Raw genomic sequence first — 18557 nt, forward strand, 5'->3', positions numbered from 1 at the left:
TTAAAAGATAAAGGAAATTTTTCTTCTTAGCTTAAAACGCAAAATAAGTCATTTTATCAAAATTTAACACTATCGAAAGAAGGTTGTAATTCAATATTTAAAAAAAAATTACTGAATGTAATTCCATAAGCAATAAGAAAATAATAGCAGACGACTTTTCCTCAACAGTTAAAATATTTTAATTTAAATCCTTTTCAATAAAAGAATATAATTGATCCCCAAAATAAGCACGTTTTTAAAAATGTTATATAAGAAAAACAACTTTCGAAACAATCAAAGGGAGTAAAAAACGTAACCATGGTAACATAAAATTATAATTTTCATTTATCTTTAATTTCTGATTTTTTTTCCGGAGCTTAATGATTTAGAATCGTTTGGCTTGTTTAAGATAAACCTTGAATGTTGGTTTTCTTTAAACGATTCCTACAGCTCTCCTAATGCTCAAAGAAACTTCGAACAGACTTTTTCTTACGCAAAAAATTCCAAACTTTTGAATGATCTAAAACTTTAAAATGTGAATGAAATATTTCTCTCCCATGTTATCAAATTTGTGTGAAAAATGGGCTTAAGTTTGGAATAGAAAAAGAACGAAACCGTATTTTCGAAAAATCGCTTTGAGGTGCACAACCTTATGCTACAAACTAATTTTGTGCCAAATTTCATGAAAAATGGCCTTATGGACTAGGCGCTATGTACGATACAGAGATCCAGACATCCTGACTTTCAGCTTTATTATTAGTAAAGTTTTTTTTTTTTTTTTGGCGTAACAAAAGTTTAAGTAAACAGACAAGTATAGATTACGAATGCGTTTTATGAAAAACTTACTCTAGAGGCATATGTAAGCGGCAACTCTCCACGATGTTGTACACTATTTTCGATGAAATTTGATTATTAAATATAATTTAAGATATATTGAGGGGAAATTTCAGAGTTTAAGTATTTATAGTTTTTATAAACTTTTAGATTCACTTTGGGTGACACTCTCCAGAGGGTCTAACCCAGGGAGGGTTCTTCAATTTTATATTTTATCAAGTGTATAAACCATGGTCCGAACGGCCAGGATGTTATTCTGTCGATACCTATTTATTACATCTCTACACCTTTTTTTAAAAGCATTTTATGCGTTTTTATACTACTAATCAGTTTACGTTTGATTCAATATTGTGTTTGTCGGTGAGTTGGGGGGGGGGGGGGGGAGAGATCAAAAACTAATGAAACCGAAAGCCAATGTGAACATGTGACGATGCGTTACTTTTCCTCCTCTCTCGCTCTTCCGTTCTATCGATTGTCCACGAATTTCTGAATCAGAGAAAAAAATCACATATAGCGAAAAAAAAAAAATAAAAAACAGAGCTTGCTTTGCCACTGTCCCGTCTGAGCTACACGTGAGCCAGTATACCTGAAATAGCTTAGGACCCGTTAAGTCTAAATCCGGCCCTGATCGGTGCTCCCGTCACACCTCCCCACATACTGACACTACTACAAAGTGTTAACTAAATATTTAGTTACTTACGAACATTTAAATTTTTCTCTGCAATTTTGATATCCTTCTCCACGTTTTAAAAGTTATTATTACAAGAAACCAAAAACATGACTGAAAAACAAGTTTTAGAGAAAAGGGGTTAAACTTCACATTATAAAATACCATTCTAATTAAATTATCGTTCCAAACAAAATTGATTGACAGGAGATACATCCTCCTTGTATGTGATACAAGAGCAATCAATCAATTTTATTACGCATTTAGGTTAATCATACACAATTCATCTGTCTCCGCACGTTATTTATGAAAGTTAAAATGGAAAAACAGAAACGGATATCAGAAAAGAATGATTAAGCTGAAAACAATTCCGAGACTCGATTATTGTGATCTTTCTGTGGCATCCGTTTTAACAACAACAAAATAAAAAAATGACGCAAAGATAGAAGGTTGAAACACGTTCCAGGATTAAGAACGTTTTCAGCACTTCATTCTGAATTAGAAATGACACCATTAGCATCTATTAGCAGTATGACGAAAAAAAAGGTCTTTTGTTCGAACAATGTTCCATTGCCTTTTCGAACAATACAAGAGCAGTCTGACCTGAAAGATGAAGACTTTTTTTTTTTTCGAGATCTATAATTTGAACTGAGATGTGAGATACTGCGTTGTGGAACTGCTACCTGTGACTCCCACTCTTCCTCAGAATAGATTGCAGTACTAGTTTCTGTTTGCCATATGTAATACTGTAAAAATGAGAAAAAAAAACAATATTCCAAAGTTTCCAAATTAAGTCTACAAATTTCTAAATTTGTAGCCTTAAAAATGCATTTTAGCTTTGTATTTATCAAAAACTTGCAATTTCACTTTGGGTGCCACCTCTAAGTAGAGGGTGGGGTGGACCGCCCCCCCCCCCATCCAGCATCTCCCCCGCCTCCCATGGCGATGCCACTGCTAATGGATTGAGCTAGTTTTGGTAGTAAAATTCAGATTTCGACAGCGGTTTTCGACCTAATTGAGAAGCACTTGTTCTAAATCGCTTTATAACGTGACGGTATCGACCAAAAACTATGAGATTAAGATGTTAAAAATCTTTACAAAATGATCTGGTTCCGATACTGAATGCCTCCAGCATTAATTTAATAAAGTATTCACTAAAATTTGTCTCTTGCGACACGTATTGTGATAAAAAAGAAGAAAAACTCCTAAAATCCATAGTAATAATAATAATAATAATAATAATAATAATAATAATAATAATAATAATAATAATAATAATAATAATAATAATAAATAATAATAATAATAATAATAATAATAATAAAAACAACTATTTAAAGTAAGATATTAGCCTAGTTCAATTTTCCAGCCACTTTGGGTAGCTTGGAAATATGTAAGAAATGTGATGTAAAATATATTCTTTACTAATAATAAAGCTCAAAGTCTCTCTGTCTGGATGTTTGGATCTCTGTGACACCGCATAGACCGTTTCTATGCGCCGGTCCTAGACCGTTCGGCCGATTTTCATGAAATTTGGCACAAAGTTAGTTTGTAGCATGGGGGTGTGCACCTCGAAGAGATTTTTCGAAAATTCGATTTTGTTCTTTTTCTATTTTAATTTTAAGAACACTTTCAGGAGCAAAATTATCATACGATAGACAAGTAAATTACGAAATTATCATGACGTGGAATGGGAGAGCGAATGAACATAGCCAATCAGCGAGGAATTCGTCATCCATTATTTGTAAATGTACAGGCGAACCGAATGACCTTTTAATTTTCAACTACGGGCAAAGCCGTGCGGGTACCACTATGTTTCAATAAAAGTAATGGCAGTTTTGAGCCAGAATTTTTTTTTTCTTCTAAATATTTAAAAACTCTCCGTTTTTTATTTCAAAACATCGGAATTTTTTTTTGATAACCCATTCTATGCATGGAAAAAGATTAAAATGCTGGAACGGAGATTTCAACAACTTCAAACCAGCATTCAAGAGTATTTTCCCAAAACAGCCAATTCAAAATTGTTGGGTTACGCCAAGAAGATGAGTACAGCCTTGCCGCATTAGTTTTCGTAGTAAAAAGTAAAATTATTGATAGAAAAACCTTGCAAGTAGAGTGTAGCATTGGGCCTTCTACAGTAACTTTTAATGTTATGTAGTAATAAAAAATATGAAGTGTTGAAAAGTTAACATGCATGGTTTAAGATTAATGCAAACAGCTACATTTACTTATGAAGTTAAATCGATTTTAATTAACTTTAGTAAAATAATGTTTCATAATTTTGTATAATACCGCAGTAAAACATCACAATTTCAAAACATTTGACTATCTTTCTCTATTTTTTTTCCTCCAGCCATTTCCATATCAGTATTTTAATATCGTCCAGCAGCATTAATGTATTTTTTTTTCATTACAAGCAGAGGTTCCTACCTTAAACTAAAAATTATTTCTCAGCGAAAAATCGTTTTTATTACTGATGTAAATAACTATACACTATGCAGTCAAAAATCCAGGATTTTCAAAAAGTGACATTTTTTAGGTTTCTAAGAGAACTTGTCGAAAACTGTTCTGTATCTTTTGTCACATAACATCAGATGAGATCAGGTAAATTCACCACTCATGCAATTAGGAGACCAACAAAGTTTTATTTATTTGTTCTAACCTTTTTTTTTTTTAGAATCAATCTGCGTCGTAAGTATCTGGGAATAAACTAAATTTCACATTAAAATAATCAACTAACCAACGTTTTGAAGCACAAAAATTGCAAATTACTGCAGACACGTGTTTCGGTGTTACAAGGAACACCTTTTCGAATGCAAAGAAGTGTGACCTTCTGGATGAAAAGTCATCCGAGAAAAATCCTTTTCTTAATTGATTATTTTAATTTTCAGCACAAAGGTATTTATTCGTTATTCGTTAAACTTCACATATTTTTTTTCCTTACTATGCATAAATCTTCTAAGAATTTCCGCAAAAGTATTGCTAATAACTACGAAGATATACGTATTTCTTTAAGAATTTTCAATTTTACTGGTTAGTTTTGGTTTATAACAAGCAGTTTTCCAAGAAACTTCACCATACTTTCAGAAAACTTGACAGCATGCAAAAGAAAAATTATATTACTGAAATCAGAAACTCAATTATTGAAATTCGGTAAAATATAAGCGTTTAAAGTAATAAATTTTTCTTTACGTATGCGAGAAAGATTTATTACCTTCATAATTTCGTTAAAGTTATTAAACAAATAAATTTAACAAATTAATTTTACAATTTAAATTTGAATTTAAAATGTTCATTTTAAATTATTAAATTTATTAAAACTTTATAATTACTAATATTTTTCACTGTTTTTGGCAACAGTTTAAAAAAATATACTTCATTTCCGTCACACAAAAATCATGCGGATCAGGATTTTAATGCCCTATCGTAAGATGTTTCGCTTCAAGTCATTTATTTAGCTCACGATTCTAATGTTACCTTCAACTGTCATTTGTTTACCAAGAAACCATGTAATCCAATTAAGCCATTAGCAGAACACGACTATCTCCACCTCAGATCACTTATCAAATTAGGACTACATATGTAATACAACATCAACCTTAATCGATCACAATTGGTGCTAAGATTAGATCAAGAAGATACTATTCTTGTATTATTTTGACAGTTGTCCATTATCCAGTGTCTTCTTCTTTCGTTTGGTTTGCTGACATTGTTTCAGAGTAATTTGATATCTCAGTAATGCGTTATTGGTACCGTGATTAAGATCTTACCTATTCTGTATGCCATTGTCAATGTCACAAACGCAGTGGTTTGAAATATATACCAGGTTCCGTAACAACAAACGGGTTTTGTTGACCTTTGGCCAACACCATGAACTGGCGACAATAGTGGATCATCCAAAATAAAAACAATATTAGAAAAAATAAAATTACTCCTATTAATTGCACTGCGGAGAAAATGATGAGTGGAAAATGATCAACTCCTGCTCCGACTCCGAAAATTTTAGAACATTCGACTCAGACTCCTTTATAATAATATTGTCCGACTCCGACTCTGATTCTGTAAGCACGGGCAGAGTTGCGGACTTTACGGTAAAATGACCGACTCTCGCAATTTTAAGCCATTGACTCCCGACCCTGACTCCGAATCCTATGCCCCAAACTCAGTCCGACTCCGACTCTCCGATTCCGACTCCGTAGCCTTGCTTTTAACTAGTATAGTACAACGGCGTTTAGCCAGACTAACTGGGACCAAAGGTCATTCGGATAAACGAAAATCCGGGTAATCCGTGTAATAAGCAAAACTCATTCTTTAATAAGCAGACTTATCTTTTGTTACAGCAAACACTGCTTTTTAACAAAACTACAAAGCATCATTTCTCACAAAAACTTTATCATTTATAGTTCAACTGAAGTGGTGTCGGACTGAAGCTCCTAGTACGCCATATTGTTTGTTAAATTAGTAATATACTTTATTGTACGTTCTATGCAGGAGTTTTATCTTTAATCGAAATAATTTGGCGTATTTATAATTCCATTCTTAAAATCAGAAGTTAAAACTATTATTTTTTATTATTTAACTCTCAAATTTAAACCGTGATCTGGATAAACAAAAGATCCGGATTAACGGGGACCGGATAAAAGAGTTTCTACTGCATTTTCAAAGACTGAAAATTTTTATTTTGTTATTTTTTCTGGTCGGTTTCTACAGTCTAGATTGTAGCGTCTTGTTAATGTTTGAACAATTTTCTCCCTAAATGTGAAAATTTAATGACGTGCCACTGTTGATTATATGATTTATATGTCAACTTGCAACTTATGTAAACAAGCTTTAGGCCAGCACTGTGGCAAGAAAGAGCACTCCGTTCTGATTTTAAATCAAGTGATTGTTTTTTTTTTTTTTCCTCAAATATTTGCGACGTGCCACTATTGTTACCTGGCGAACGGTATGTCTCGCTGAACCTGACTCTATGGAATAGTTCTGATTAAAAGTAACACAAATTTGTATTTTAGTATTTGTTTCAGTGGAGTAGGGTGTGGTGAAATGGTAAAGTGGGTCATTTTTGACCAATTCTCACATGCAAAGTTTTATAGCAAAAAAAAAAAAAAATCGTTATATTTGTATGTTTTCTTTTAATTACACATTGACACACTTATTGATTCAAAAAATTAAGTCTGGTTGTGATTATAAATAGAATTTTTTTTTTAAATCCTCACAAGCAAAACGGTTTTTCAAACATTTTTGAAAAATATGTATATTTGATTTTCTCGTTTAGCAACATTTGCGTTTCAGAGGTTAAAAAATTATAGGAAACTTAAAACTACTTTAAGCAGAATATGTCGCTTTGCGTGATTCATGTTTTTGTGTCATTGTGTGCTAAAAGGTCCAGTACAAAGTGTCAAATAGATATTACGAACTTTATAGCATCAGAAATTAGTTCATCTCAATTGAATCTTAAGTTGTGAGCAAATGCATTAGGCATTCGTATATGCTAATTATATTTAAAATATTTATAATGCGAATGTTGTGATTCAAAATGTATTCTAAACAGATGTTAACAACCGAATAGTAAAAAATAAGTAAGAAGAAAATTCGGAAAAATATTTATTCATGAATAAATAAATATCGATTACAAATAAATAATACTTGAACAATATTTATGCAAGTTTTAACGAAAGTAGTTAGTGAATTAAAAAAAGAAAAAAAGACTGAAATAAAAACAAAGAATGATGGTCGGCTAAAATCCAAAATAAAGAAATGAGTAAATAAATAAATAAACAAAAATAATAATAAATAAGAATAGAAGAGTAATGAAACTTATATTTTGCATTTAAATGCGTATAAAAGCAAACATAAAATTCGACAAATTTTACTAAATTGTAGTAGAAAAGCATTTTTACTTCAATGCCGGCAATAGCTAAAAACTGTATTCCGAAATAGCATGACTTTAGGGGGGGAGGAGGGACCCGTGCCCTTTGCAAAGGGATAAGATCAATTTAACGATCCCATTAAACATTCTTAAATTTATTTCTAAACAGTGCAAATCAAATTCTTTAAACTATAGTCGAATCTGGATAACTTGAAGTTTAGCACTCGAATATTCCTTTATCTCGAAGTTTGCATTGGGTCCCAAACTCTTGAGACTGTTGTGGAAGCTTCTCATAACTCCAAATACCAATAACTCGAACGTTTTAGCCGATCCCTTGGAACTTCGAGCTATTGAGAGTTGACATTATTACTTAAAAAAACACGCAGCGTGTTTGAATAAAATAAGATTTGTTTCCGACAGGAGTGTTTTTGGAGTCAAAGGTCAGTGTGAAAGAGTATATTTAACTTGCTTAATTCACTGGCTTAGGATTCAAAAGTACATAAAATCGCGATTTGTCCGATAAATCTTAGTTGATAAATCGGTAATTAACAGTAAGGGAACCTAAAAAAACATTTAAAAAGAACTTCGTATAAACTTGGTTTTGAATAAATTTATGAGAAGGCGCTTTTTAGTTTTACTCTCCGGCGCTCGCTTCAAAAACTATTTCTGTATCCTCCCCAGTGCCATGGTTATATCAAATTTCATAAATAGCAAACTTCGCATCAGTTAGAGCAACGTCCAAGGTTAGAAGCTCCCTAACAAGTTGTTACCTGGGGCCTTACGTTTCAAATAAATGCATTCATCATTTTCAACGACTTACACTTAAAATAGTTATAAAACTGTTTACCGAAATAGCATGAGCATATCAAATTTCATAAATAGCAAACTTAACAACCGTACAAGCAATGTCCAAGCGATACGCTTCCTAACATGCTGTCACCTGAGGCCTTATGCCCCAAGTGAGTGCATTCATCCTTATAAACGACTTACAGTTAAACTGATAGATGCCATCAAGAAGTTAAATAGGAAAAATCGAAAAACAAGATGATTATTTCTGTTCAATAAAATGACTAATAAGCTGGAACACTGTTTTTGAACTTCAGCATCATTTTTGAATATTAATCTTGCATATTTTTCCTTGAAACAAAAGCACGTGCGCGGCAGCAAAATAATAACCTTGGCACAAAAACACGCATGCGCGAGGATGATTGAGTAACAACTTATAAAACTATAACGGCAAGGATGATTCCAAATGGAACTTTCCGTTTTGGAGCCATTGATCTTTTAGTAGGAGATCAAAAGGAGGACGAACCTCTTTGAAGAGAGCGACCACTGTTAGAGGAAGGCGAGATTGAAAGAAAGGGTGTGTGAGAGAGAGAGGGAAGAGAAGAAGAGGAACGTAATTCCAACCAGGCGATAAGTCAATAATTGCTTGACATCTCAAAAAAGAGGTCAACGGTAAAAAAGTCGACATCGAACCTTCTTTGCAACTTGACTTTGAAAAGAGATAATTGTTTTCATCCCATGAGCAACATTCTATTATAATTGTTTCTCCTTTGTCAGAAGGCCCTCATTGTCTGTGTATCGGATTTCAACAAGAAGATTTTCATTTTTTAAGCGATACAAACTCATTTTAAATGTCGCCCTAAGCAAACTGCTTTTGCATAAGCCGTTGTAGTTTGGCTTATAAATAGTAATTTAGATCAGCTTCTGAATTATGGAACAGCAATATTGTTTAGAAAGTGAGCATTTTTTTAAAAAAATATATACAGTCCTGTCTGGTAATGCATATGCTCCGGTTGCTATTTGAAAATATAGCCAGTACACTAACCTCAATAAATTGAATATTGTTCTTCGATATTTTTTATTTTTGATAATAATTTAATCAACTTGTACATTTATTTATTGAACTTACCTTATTTATCTGTTAATTTATTCACTCAGTTTGATGATTCTAATGTTTAGACAATTATTTTTAAACAGATTCGATTGCATTGAAATGGGGAATTGTTTTAATACTTCGATATGATGTATAATCATAATACTTATACGTTATACATCAATTAAAATCTCTTATCTGAGTTTAGTAAGATATTTAAATAATACTAAACAATTAGAAAATGTACTTAGGGCACAAGCTGAACAGGACTTTTTTCTTCTACCAAAATTATAGTTCAATGTGTTATTGCGGTACAAAAATCTTTTTTTTTTTTTTTTTTTTGTATTTAATTATGACAAAGAATATTTAACCGCAGTAGTGAGTTTACGGTGCCGCAAGTATCACAATTGCGAGGGGCCCAACATCCGTAGTCCTCAAGGGAGACACAAAAATGCATATAATTAAATAAATTAGAGTGTATAAAGTACAAATAAAAGGATTAAAAAGAGTTAATGCTTTTATTTGTACTGTTTTACAGGTTTATTTATTTTAATCATTTCATTGTACAACGTTTTACAACTGCTTTTTTACATGATTATGTTTTTCATAATTCTATGAAAGTTAAAGGGGCTCCCAAAAATGCATTTAGACGGGGCAACAAACCTGTAAATCTTCCACTGTTTAACAAAAAGATACTTTCTAAGCTCGCAATCTTTTTGAAAGTATTTTCTCTAACTTAAACTTTACAAAGTTTACTATTCTTAGCATTTGCCGAGTCCTGTTCCATTTAAACATCGAAATTATATCCCACGAAACCCGTTTCGGAGATAACATCCCGAATCGGAATTTTTAAATGGTTGGAATCTCAGAAAGGGATGGAGTTATTCCTACACAGCTGCGACTTTAATTGCCTCATTCGTAGACACATCAATCAAAAGCATTCTGGGCTTTCCCCTCTCCGATCTACTTACATGGAAATCGGGCTCTCGAAAAACAAGCGGAATCGGACTTTTGGGTCAGGAGAGACCCTCTGGCTTCGGCTACTTCGTCTGAAGTTCGATAAAGGGGACATTGATCGAAGAAGAAGATAGATCCTCCTCTTCCTCTCGCTGGTAGCGGTTCGTTTTATTTGAAAGGTAAAGGTCAGGGATACCGCGTCGAATAACACCGGGAAATTAAATGTGTTAGATTATCGTAAGAGATTTGGCAATGAGTTGCCCTCCAGAGGGTTAACCGAATTATGACTACATGATTATGCAAAAAGTTTCTCTTTTTAAGGATAATGAGATCATCCTCGGGATCGTTACAAATGCGACTAGCTTTTCTTGAATGATAAACAATGATTTATTGTATCCTAGAGCAAAAACGGTTCTGATTTGTAAGATTAACATCAAAGAAACCGCATCTAAAAACACTGGTAAATTAAGTGTGTTAGATTAATGTAAGAGGTTTGACACTGAATCGCCCTCCAGAGGGTTAATCGAATTATGCTTCCATGATTATGCAGAAGGTTTCCCTTTTTAAGGATATTAAGATAATCCTCAAGCTCATTACAGATGAGGCTAGCTTTATTTGAGTGATAAACAATGTCTAATTTGTATCCTAGAGCAAAAGTTGTTCTTATTTGTAAGACTAACATCAAAGAAACCGCATCGAAAAACACCGGTAAATTAAATGTGTTAGATTAGCTTAAGCGATTTGGGTACATCGCCTTCTAGTTGGTTAACCGAGTGATCATAATTATGCAGAAAGTATCTCTTTTTAAGGATGATGAGATAATTCCTCAATAATAATTTCCTCAATAGATAATTTCCTCAATATAATTTCTGTAGCTAATACGATATCACTTTATTTGCTTTAGAAGGAAAACTAATTTCTAGCAATGGCTACTCCGGTGGTAGATTACTAGAAAAAAAGTTGGAAGCGTTATTCTCAAGGTAAAGGTAAAAAATACAATGAAATCACCAATAAATTAAATGTGATGAACAAAAAAAAAATTGGATGTAGGAGGTAATTAATAGCAATTTAGTGATTGCGCAGAGTTTTTCTTTTTAAGGATACTGAAATAAGAGTTCTGCTCTTTAATTTTGCATAGGCTAGTGTAAATGAAAAAAAAAAAAAAAAAACGTAGCACCAAACTATTGTTTAAAAATAACCTATTACTAAAGTGACATTGGCATTTTATTATTTTTTTCTTACTTATTCGATTATATCATACGTAAGTAAACAAAATCTATAATGCTTAAGTGTAAAGAAAAAAAGGTTATCACATTGTGCACTTTCGAAATTGCGGATATAAAAGTTCATACAGTGAAATCTCGTTACAACGATCTTCAAGGGACCACAAAATTCGTTCGTTATAATGATATTCAAGCAATGTGATGGAACTTACATACATTGGGACTAAAATTTTATTTCGCTAGAGCGGATATTTCGTTGAATTGGTTTTGTTATAACGGGATTTAATAGTATCTCAATGCAGCAAGTTATTTTTTTTTTTTAATTTGTTTGTGAAACAATTGACTTTAATTTTTTTTCTTGTTTTCAGGGTAAGATGATTTGGCAACATACAGTGCCAAGTCTGTTCCTCCTGTTTCATCTAGTCGCTGGATGGAACTATGGAGGGGGTGGAGGAGACTATGGATGGTACGACAAAATTCCTCGCAAGATCGTCGTAAAGCACGTGCCAAAACCAGTAGCCATCTACAAGCCAGTACCTATACCGAAGCATGTTCCCGTACCAAAGCCAGTTGGGTACTTAAAACCTCTGGCAATCGCCAAGCCATTTAAGGTGCCTCACATAGTGCCAGTCATCAAGCACTTTCAAAAGCCATTTCCAGTATTGAAAGGTGTTCCTTTCCACATCCCGATTCCTCTGCCAAAGTTGATGAAGTTACCGTTCCAGATTAAGCTGCCCAAGCCTTATGTTGTTCGAGTCCCCAAGCCATACGCAGTAGCGAAGAAGTTCCCAGTTGCGGTACCCGTCCACATTCCCAAGCCATACGTAGTGCCCATCTTAAAACCTGTGCCAGTCGGTGTGCCACACAAAGTGCCCAAAATCATCAACATAGTCAAAGAAGTTCCTGAATATGTGAAGAAACCAGTACCGGTTTAGTAAGTATTTATTTACGACTTATTTTCTTCAATTCAAACTGAGTCTCATTAAAAATTTCAAACTGAGTTTAATGGAAAGAATAGAACGAAAACAAAATGAACTGAAATGTAACCATGGTGGAAAAGGTGATTGCTGCAGATATAGAATACATAGCAGATTGAATAATCAGGCTCAATTGTTATTGGCCATATTGTTAATCAATCTGGTTGGATTAATTGGGAAAAAAATATGACGCTAAAGTAAAGTTTGCTTAATTTCATGATCTATCAGACATTGATAGCAAATGTGGATCAATAGGAGGGTCGTGACTCCCACCCCCCAAGCGACTAATTGTAGCATACATTGCGCTTTGAAAACTCTTATTTTGAAGCATTCGCTCCACACCCCTTATTTAAACCGAAACATTCCACCTGTGATCACAATTTTTCTATAATGACCCTCTCAAAAATCTGAAGCTGTATCCGTCTTTGATTGATAGATCGTGAACTAAAATGAGTAGGAAATTATGAAAGTGAATTTACGATCCACCATGTTCACTCTCAAATCTGCGAATGCGTATTGCACATTTCTGCAATGTGCAAAAAAGTTCCACTGTACTCTTGAAACAGCTTTCTTTCTGTAATCCTTTGGTGACTTATTCGTTGTATTACATTTATTAAAGAAAAATTCTTTAATTTCTGCTATTTCAGTGTTCTAGAAGTTTTTTTAGTACTAAATTGTGGCAGTGAGAAGCAAAGGGATGTAAGTGGCCTTTATAAAGTTTTGAGAGGTCAGATCCTAGGTAGACTTTCATTTTTTTTTTCTATATCCTGTTGTGCAGCAGCACGCTATCAGGGATGCAAGTTCTATCTCTTGCCCCGAAACAGAGGAGAGGTTCTTCTACCACTTGTGCAAGTTATCTCCAAATTTTTAGTTTTGGTACTTATATCCCTTTGCTTCTCACTCCCTCAATTTATCTCGCGCAACTACCGTTACAAATATTCTTCTTCTGTTTAATCTTTCAATGAGTACATACGAGTATCGGTGCCGCAGAGCAACACTAAAACATCTAATCCGAGAAATAACACTACGATATCTTACTGTTGCTCTTAGGCGACGATATATAAGTCATCCCAAAAACAGCCGAGAAGTTTAGTAGACAAACTCTAAAACGTTTTTTATGACCTTAGTGAAGTTTGAACAAAAAATGCTTCGATATGGGGGAAAACGTTGCTTGGTTCGTGACACAGATGCTACAGTCGTGGCAGATTGTAAAGCCCTAAATCGGAGCTTAAGTAGCGACACGTCCGCCATCTTGGAGTTAAAAGACGCTTTCGTCCCATGCCTACTATGATGAAGTAGCGTGCTTTGCTTCTTGATCGTGTTGCTTGATTGTGGATCAATATGGAGTTAATAAGAAACCACAATCAAGAAGCAAAGCAGGCTACTTCATCAAATAGCGACACGTCCGCCATCTTGGGGCAAAAAGCCGGTTTCTTCTCATGTCTACTATGATGAAGTAGGGTGCTTAGCTACAACAATTAAGAATAATTGTGGCGCCAGTTGATTGTGGATGAATACGGAGTTAATAAGAAACCATAATCAAAAAGCAAACCACGCTACTTCATCAAGTAGTGACACGTCCGTCATCTTGGAGCTAAAAGCCGAATTCTTCCCATGTCTACTACGATGAAGTAGCGTGCTTTGCTTCTTAATTGTAGCACCAGTTGATTGTGGATCAATATGGAGTTAATAAGAAACCACGGTCAAAAAGCAAACCACGCTACTTCATCAAGTAGTGATACGTCCGCCATCTTGGAGCTAAAAGCCGAATTCTTCCCATATCTACTATGATGAAGTAGCATGCTTTACTTCTTGATTGTGGTGTCAGTTGATTGTGGATCAATATGGAGTTAATGAGAAACCACAATCAAGAAGCAAATAACGCTACTTCATCATTGTATACATGGAAAGAAACCGGTTTTCAGCCCAAAGATGGTGGACATGTCGCTACTTAAACTACGGTTTAGGGCTTTAGCAGAGAACAGGGAACCGCACAAATAGTGTATGGAGAAAAAAAAGAAAAGAAAAAGAAGTTGCAGTCAAAAGAGCATTTTGAGATATTTCTTTTTCGACGCATAAATTATTTGCACTCGTTTCCCCTGTTATCAAGATATATGGTCTTAAAGTCTGCCAAAATTTACGAAAAGTTACCAAATTCAAAGACTTGGCGAGAAATGGAAAGCACTTCGGTACTTCACTGCCTGCATGCAGCAAGACATCCATTTGAAAATACTACTCAAACTATGCAACTTCAATTAGTGATTTTTACATATGAATGACATTTAATATCAATATTTACTTGTATAATTTTGTGCTTGGTCAATAAGCGAAAGGAAAGCAAGTTGCATTATTTCAATGTAAAACCAAATATACTTTTAAAACATTTGATCACAAAAATATGTATTGCTAAATAAGTATAGGTTTTGTATATTAAATTCTCCAATGCAATGCTAAAAAAAATATATTGGAAACATAAATTTTCAAAATTTATCTTCGTACTCGTATGCTCTATAATTGATAGTTATTGGTTTTATTTTTCCTTTAAGCATTGAAAATCAACCTTTAACAATTTATATATACAAAAAAGAAAAAAAAAACACATAATACAATAGTCTGAATTGAAATATAGATCACATTCTATGTCACTAGCACGGACGGAATTGACCTTCGAGGCAGGGGGGGGGGGGGGGCGGGGTTGTCTTGCCACAGTCCTTTCATGTATATAAACTACGCTATTTGGAGGGACAATAGTGCAAAAACGACGGATCTCAAAACATCCCTTTGCTGCACTCCTGCCATTGTCCCTTTTAAAATTAATGACATAGCTTTGACCGAAAAAGACGTATTTCCTGCAAATTAAGGATCGTTCAATACAAATGTTCAACAATACGAATAAACCATAAACACATTTAATAAAAATGTTAAATATTTCCGAATAAGTTACTATGAGTTCCAAAAGTATTTTGATCACGGATTTTGAAACCAGATTAAGGACTTGGTCTACAAATAGGTTCAAGGGGGGGGGGGGGTTTGATGATTTGCATATGCTATCACTTAGAATCAAGTAATGTACATACTAGGATAAATTATTGTGTTATAGTTATTGAAAATGAGTACACAAGTATGAATTAAAATAATAATTTTTTTTTAAATATATTTCCAGCGTTGAAGAAAAACCCTTCAAATATGAAAATCATGGTGGGAACTATAAAGGAACACCTTACGTTCCAAGCGGCGGAGGCTCATACAAAGGCTCTCCCTATCCTTCTGGCGTAGGTGGAGGAAGTAAAGGAACACCGTTCCCAGAAGGAATAGGCAAAGGCACTCCTTACGTATCATCTGGAAAAGGTGGCGGAGGCAATCGTGGTAAAGGAAGCAACGTGTACGCAACTAGTGCAGCTAGCTTCTTAGCTGCTCACGCAGGAAAACTTGGAGGAGGTTCACAATCTGGAGGACATAGCGATATCCTTGCAGCGTACAGTCAAAATCAGGCTCAGTCTGGTCTACATGGACTTGGTGGTGGTATTCACGGTGGTTACCATGAAGGTGGAAGTGCCGGATACCAGGGCTTCGGTGGAGGTCTTCAGGACGTCGGAGCTTCTTATGGAGGTTTTGGACAAGAACATGGAGGTTATGGACAAGAGCATGGAGGCTACGGTCAAGAACACGGAGGTTATGATCTTCATGGTCTGTCAAGCGTCAGTGGACTTGAAGGCTACGGGGCTTATGGAAGAGGAGCTGGCGAGAAACCCCGAGATGTTGGCTCAAATACAGCACAACAAGGTGGATACGAGCAAAATTCAGGAGACGCGAAAAATGCTTATGAAGCCCCTGCTGGTTATGGTGGTCATGGTCAACAAGAAGCTCCTCAGGGTGGACAAAAAGCTGGTGAAGATCAAGGAGGATACCCTCCTCAAAACTACCTCGGACTTTCTGTAACTACTTTTAATGAACAAGGCGGAGGTTACCAAGAAGAGCCGAAAGGTCACGGAGGTGAAAGGGGTTACCAAGGCCAGGTAGGCGCAGGTCAAGAATACGGAGCACAAAATGAACAACAAGGATATGGTCCAGGAGTCGATCAATCCTCAGCTGGATATGGAAATCAAGCAGGAAGCACAGGATATGATCAACAACCACAAATAGCGCTATATAAAATACAAAATGGTGCAATAACTCCCATAATCCACCCAAATAACGGTATACAAGTCTTTAACGCAGGATATCAAAATCAGAATGGTTATGAAGGAGATGCAGCTTATGGCAACAACCAATTGGGTAATGGTGGATATGATTCTCAGTCTCACCAACAACCTGAAGAATCCGATGGTGAACAAGGACCTTATCAGCAGAGTTCTTACGGTTATCAACCACAAGCAGCACATTACTCTGGTCAACAGCAGGGTGGTCAAGGATACGCGTCTCAGCAGTATCAAGGAGCTGGAGCTTACGGTAATCAAGGATACTCATACGGAGGAAGTAATGACTATTCCAGTCAGGTTGGCGGATATGGAAGCCAACCAACTTCCTACCCAAGTCAAGACTTAGCTTACCAGAACCCTGCACCATACAGTAACCAAGATCAGGCAGATAGTTATGGTCACGGAAGTCAAGAACCTGAAGGGGATTACCGCAACGAAGCAAGTTATGGCAATCAAAACATCCCTGAAAACTTGCAAAATTATGGCTTGCAAGCTGCATATCCAGTGCAAGCAGGAGGGAGTGGCCAAAATCAAGGACATGGTGAAGTATACGTAAGAGCCTATGGGAATCAAGGCGATAAACAGACCGATTATAACACTGTGAATGAAGATTACCAAACTCAAGACAGTCAGCAGCAAACTAGCTATGCAGCCTATTCAACTCAAGTCAAAACATCCGCATCAACATCACAACAAGCTACAGACACTCAGTCACAATCATCAGCCTCTGGTCGCTCTTACGAAAGTAAAAGCAGTGATAAAACTGTTGGAAACACAAGCGGTTATAGCACACCAGAAGGTGGAGACACTCAAGGAGGTTCTTGGAAAGGCTCTAAGTAGAGTCAACAGCACAAAAACTGTAAATAGGTTATTTTAGTGCAGTATAAATATTATGCTGACTTATTTATTTCAGCACGAGGGTTTACTGACTATTCCCTTAGGGCAAAGTGAAATATCTATATTTCATGGCACCAGTTTGTGCAAGGTCAGAATGAAAATTATTTCATTTTGAACCTCTTCCCTTCAGCTGTTATCTACATCTTAATTAATGGCTCAGGGACTCCAATGTAAGAATAGAGAATGACATATCGCCATGGATGGGAAAGAACCAGTATGCGGTACAACATCTATGAATTTCAAACTTCAACACTCATTCAAGTGCTGCCAAAATAATAATCGTTGATGTTTTCATATAGTAGACTTTTTCCCATCAGTGGCAAAGTTTGACTTGAGGTTCTGAAAGTAGGATAAAATTTTAAATTAAAACATCACTTCATGATACATGAATGCCGAAGGACTCATACATTTCTGTATTTTATACACTGCGTAGGTATAAAAAAAAAGGTAAAATATTCCGTTTCAGCTAGCTCTGAACGCACTAAGCATTAATTTATATTTTTAAACTGTGAACATAAAATTTTATTATGTGTTGTTAGTGGAAAGTTTGTGTTCAACTTTCATAATTTAAGACATATGCTTGATTTTATGAACGTTTATTTTTACAGCCTTTGTGTTGTGTATGTTGTAAGGTCGTTGTACGATCTCTTTGTAAATAAAAGATGTTTATTTTTATTTCTAGTCATTTTTGTTTCAGCTTTTGAGAAAATATTTTTTAAATGCAAAGCGCTCCATAGAAAACATCTTAATTTATTTCATTACTCCAACTTAAATTTAACCCTTAAATGATGATTTTTTGTAAATTAATATCTAAAAACAAATTTCTTCTTTATGAATCAAAAATAGTTTTTACGATTATAAATATAATGACAAAAGTATTAAAAGCTCCAAGTTTTCTACGGAAAAGAGAAATGCATAAAAGTACAAAAGTATCTAATCTTTAAAGAGAACTTGACACGGAACATTTTCATGCATTAAGCCAACTAGTTGAAACTTTGTTCATCTTAATAACATAAACCAAATTTAGCAATAGCCTGTTATTCATATTAAGATGCTTTAACATCTTAGGGAGGCTT

General features: G+C 34.8%; 1 protein-coding gene across 1 annotated transcript; it reads left to right on the top strand.

Annotated features, from left to right (window-relative positions):
• Window positions 1-8299: 8299 nt before the first annotated feature.
• Window positions 8300-17424, top strand: LOC129219934 (filaggrin-2-like). Its single transcript, XM_054854250.1, has 3 exons — window positions 8300-8308; window positions 11777-12342; window positions 15549-17424. The coding sequence occupies exons 1-3, from the start codon at window positions 8300-8302 to the stop codon at window positions 17422-17424; spliced, it is 2451 nt and encodes an 816-aa protein (XP_054710225.1).
• Window positions 17425-18557: the final 1133 nt, after the last annotated feature.

This window comes from Uloborus diversus, chromosome 4 (genome assembly GCF_026930045.1).
Source record: "Uloborus diversus isolate 005 chromosome 4, Udiv.v.3.1, whole genome shotgun sequence".
Taxonomy (NCBI): domain Eukaryota; kingdom Metazoa; phylum Arthropoda; class Arachnida; order Araneae; family Uloboridae; genus Uloborus; species Uloborus diversus.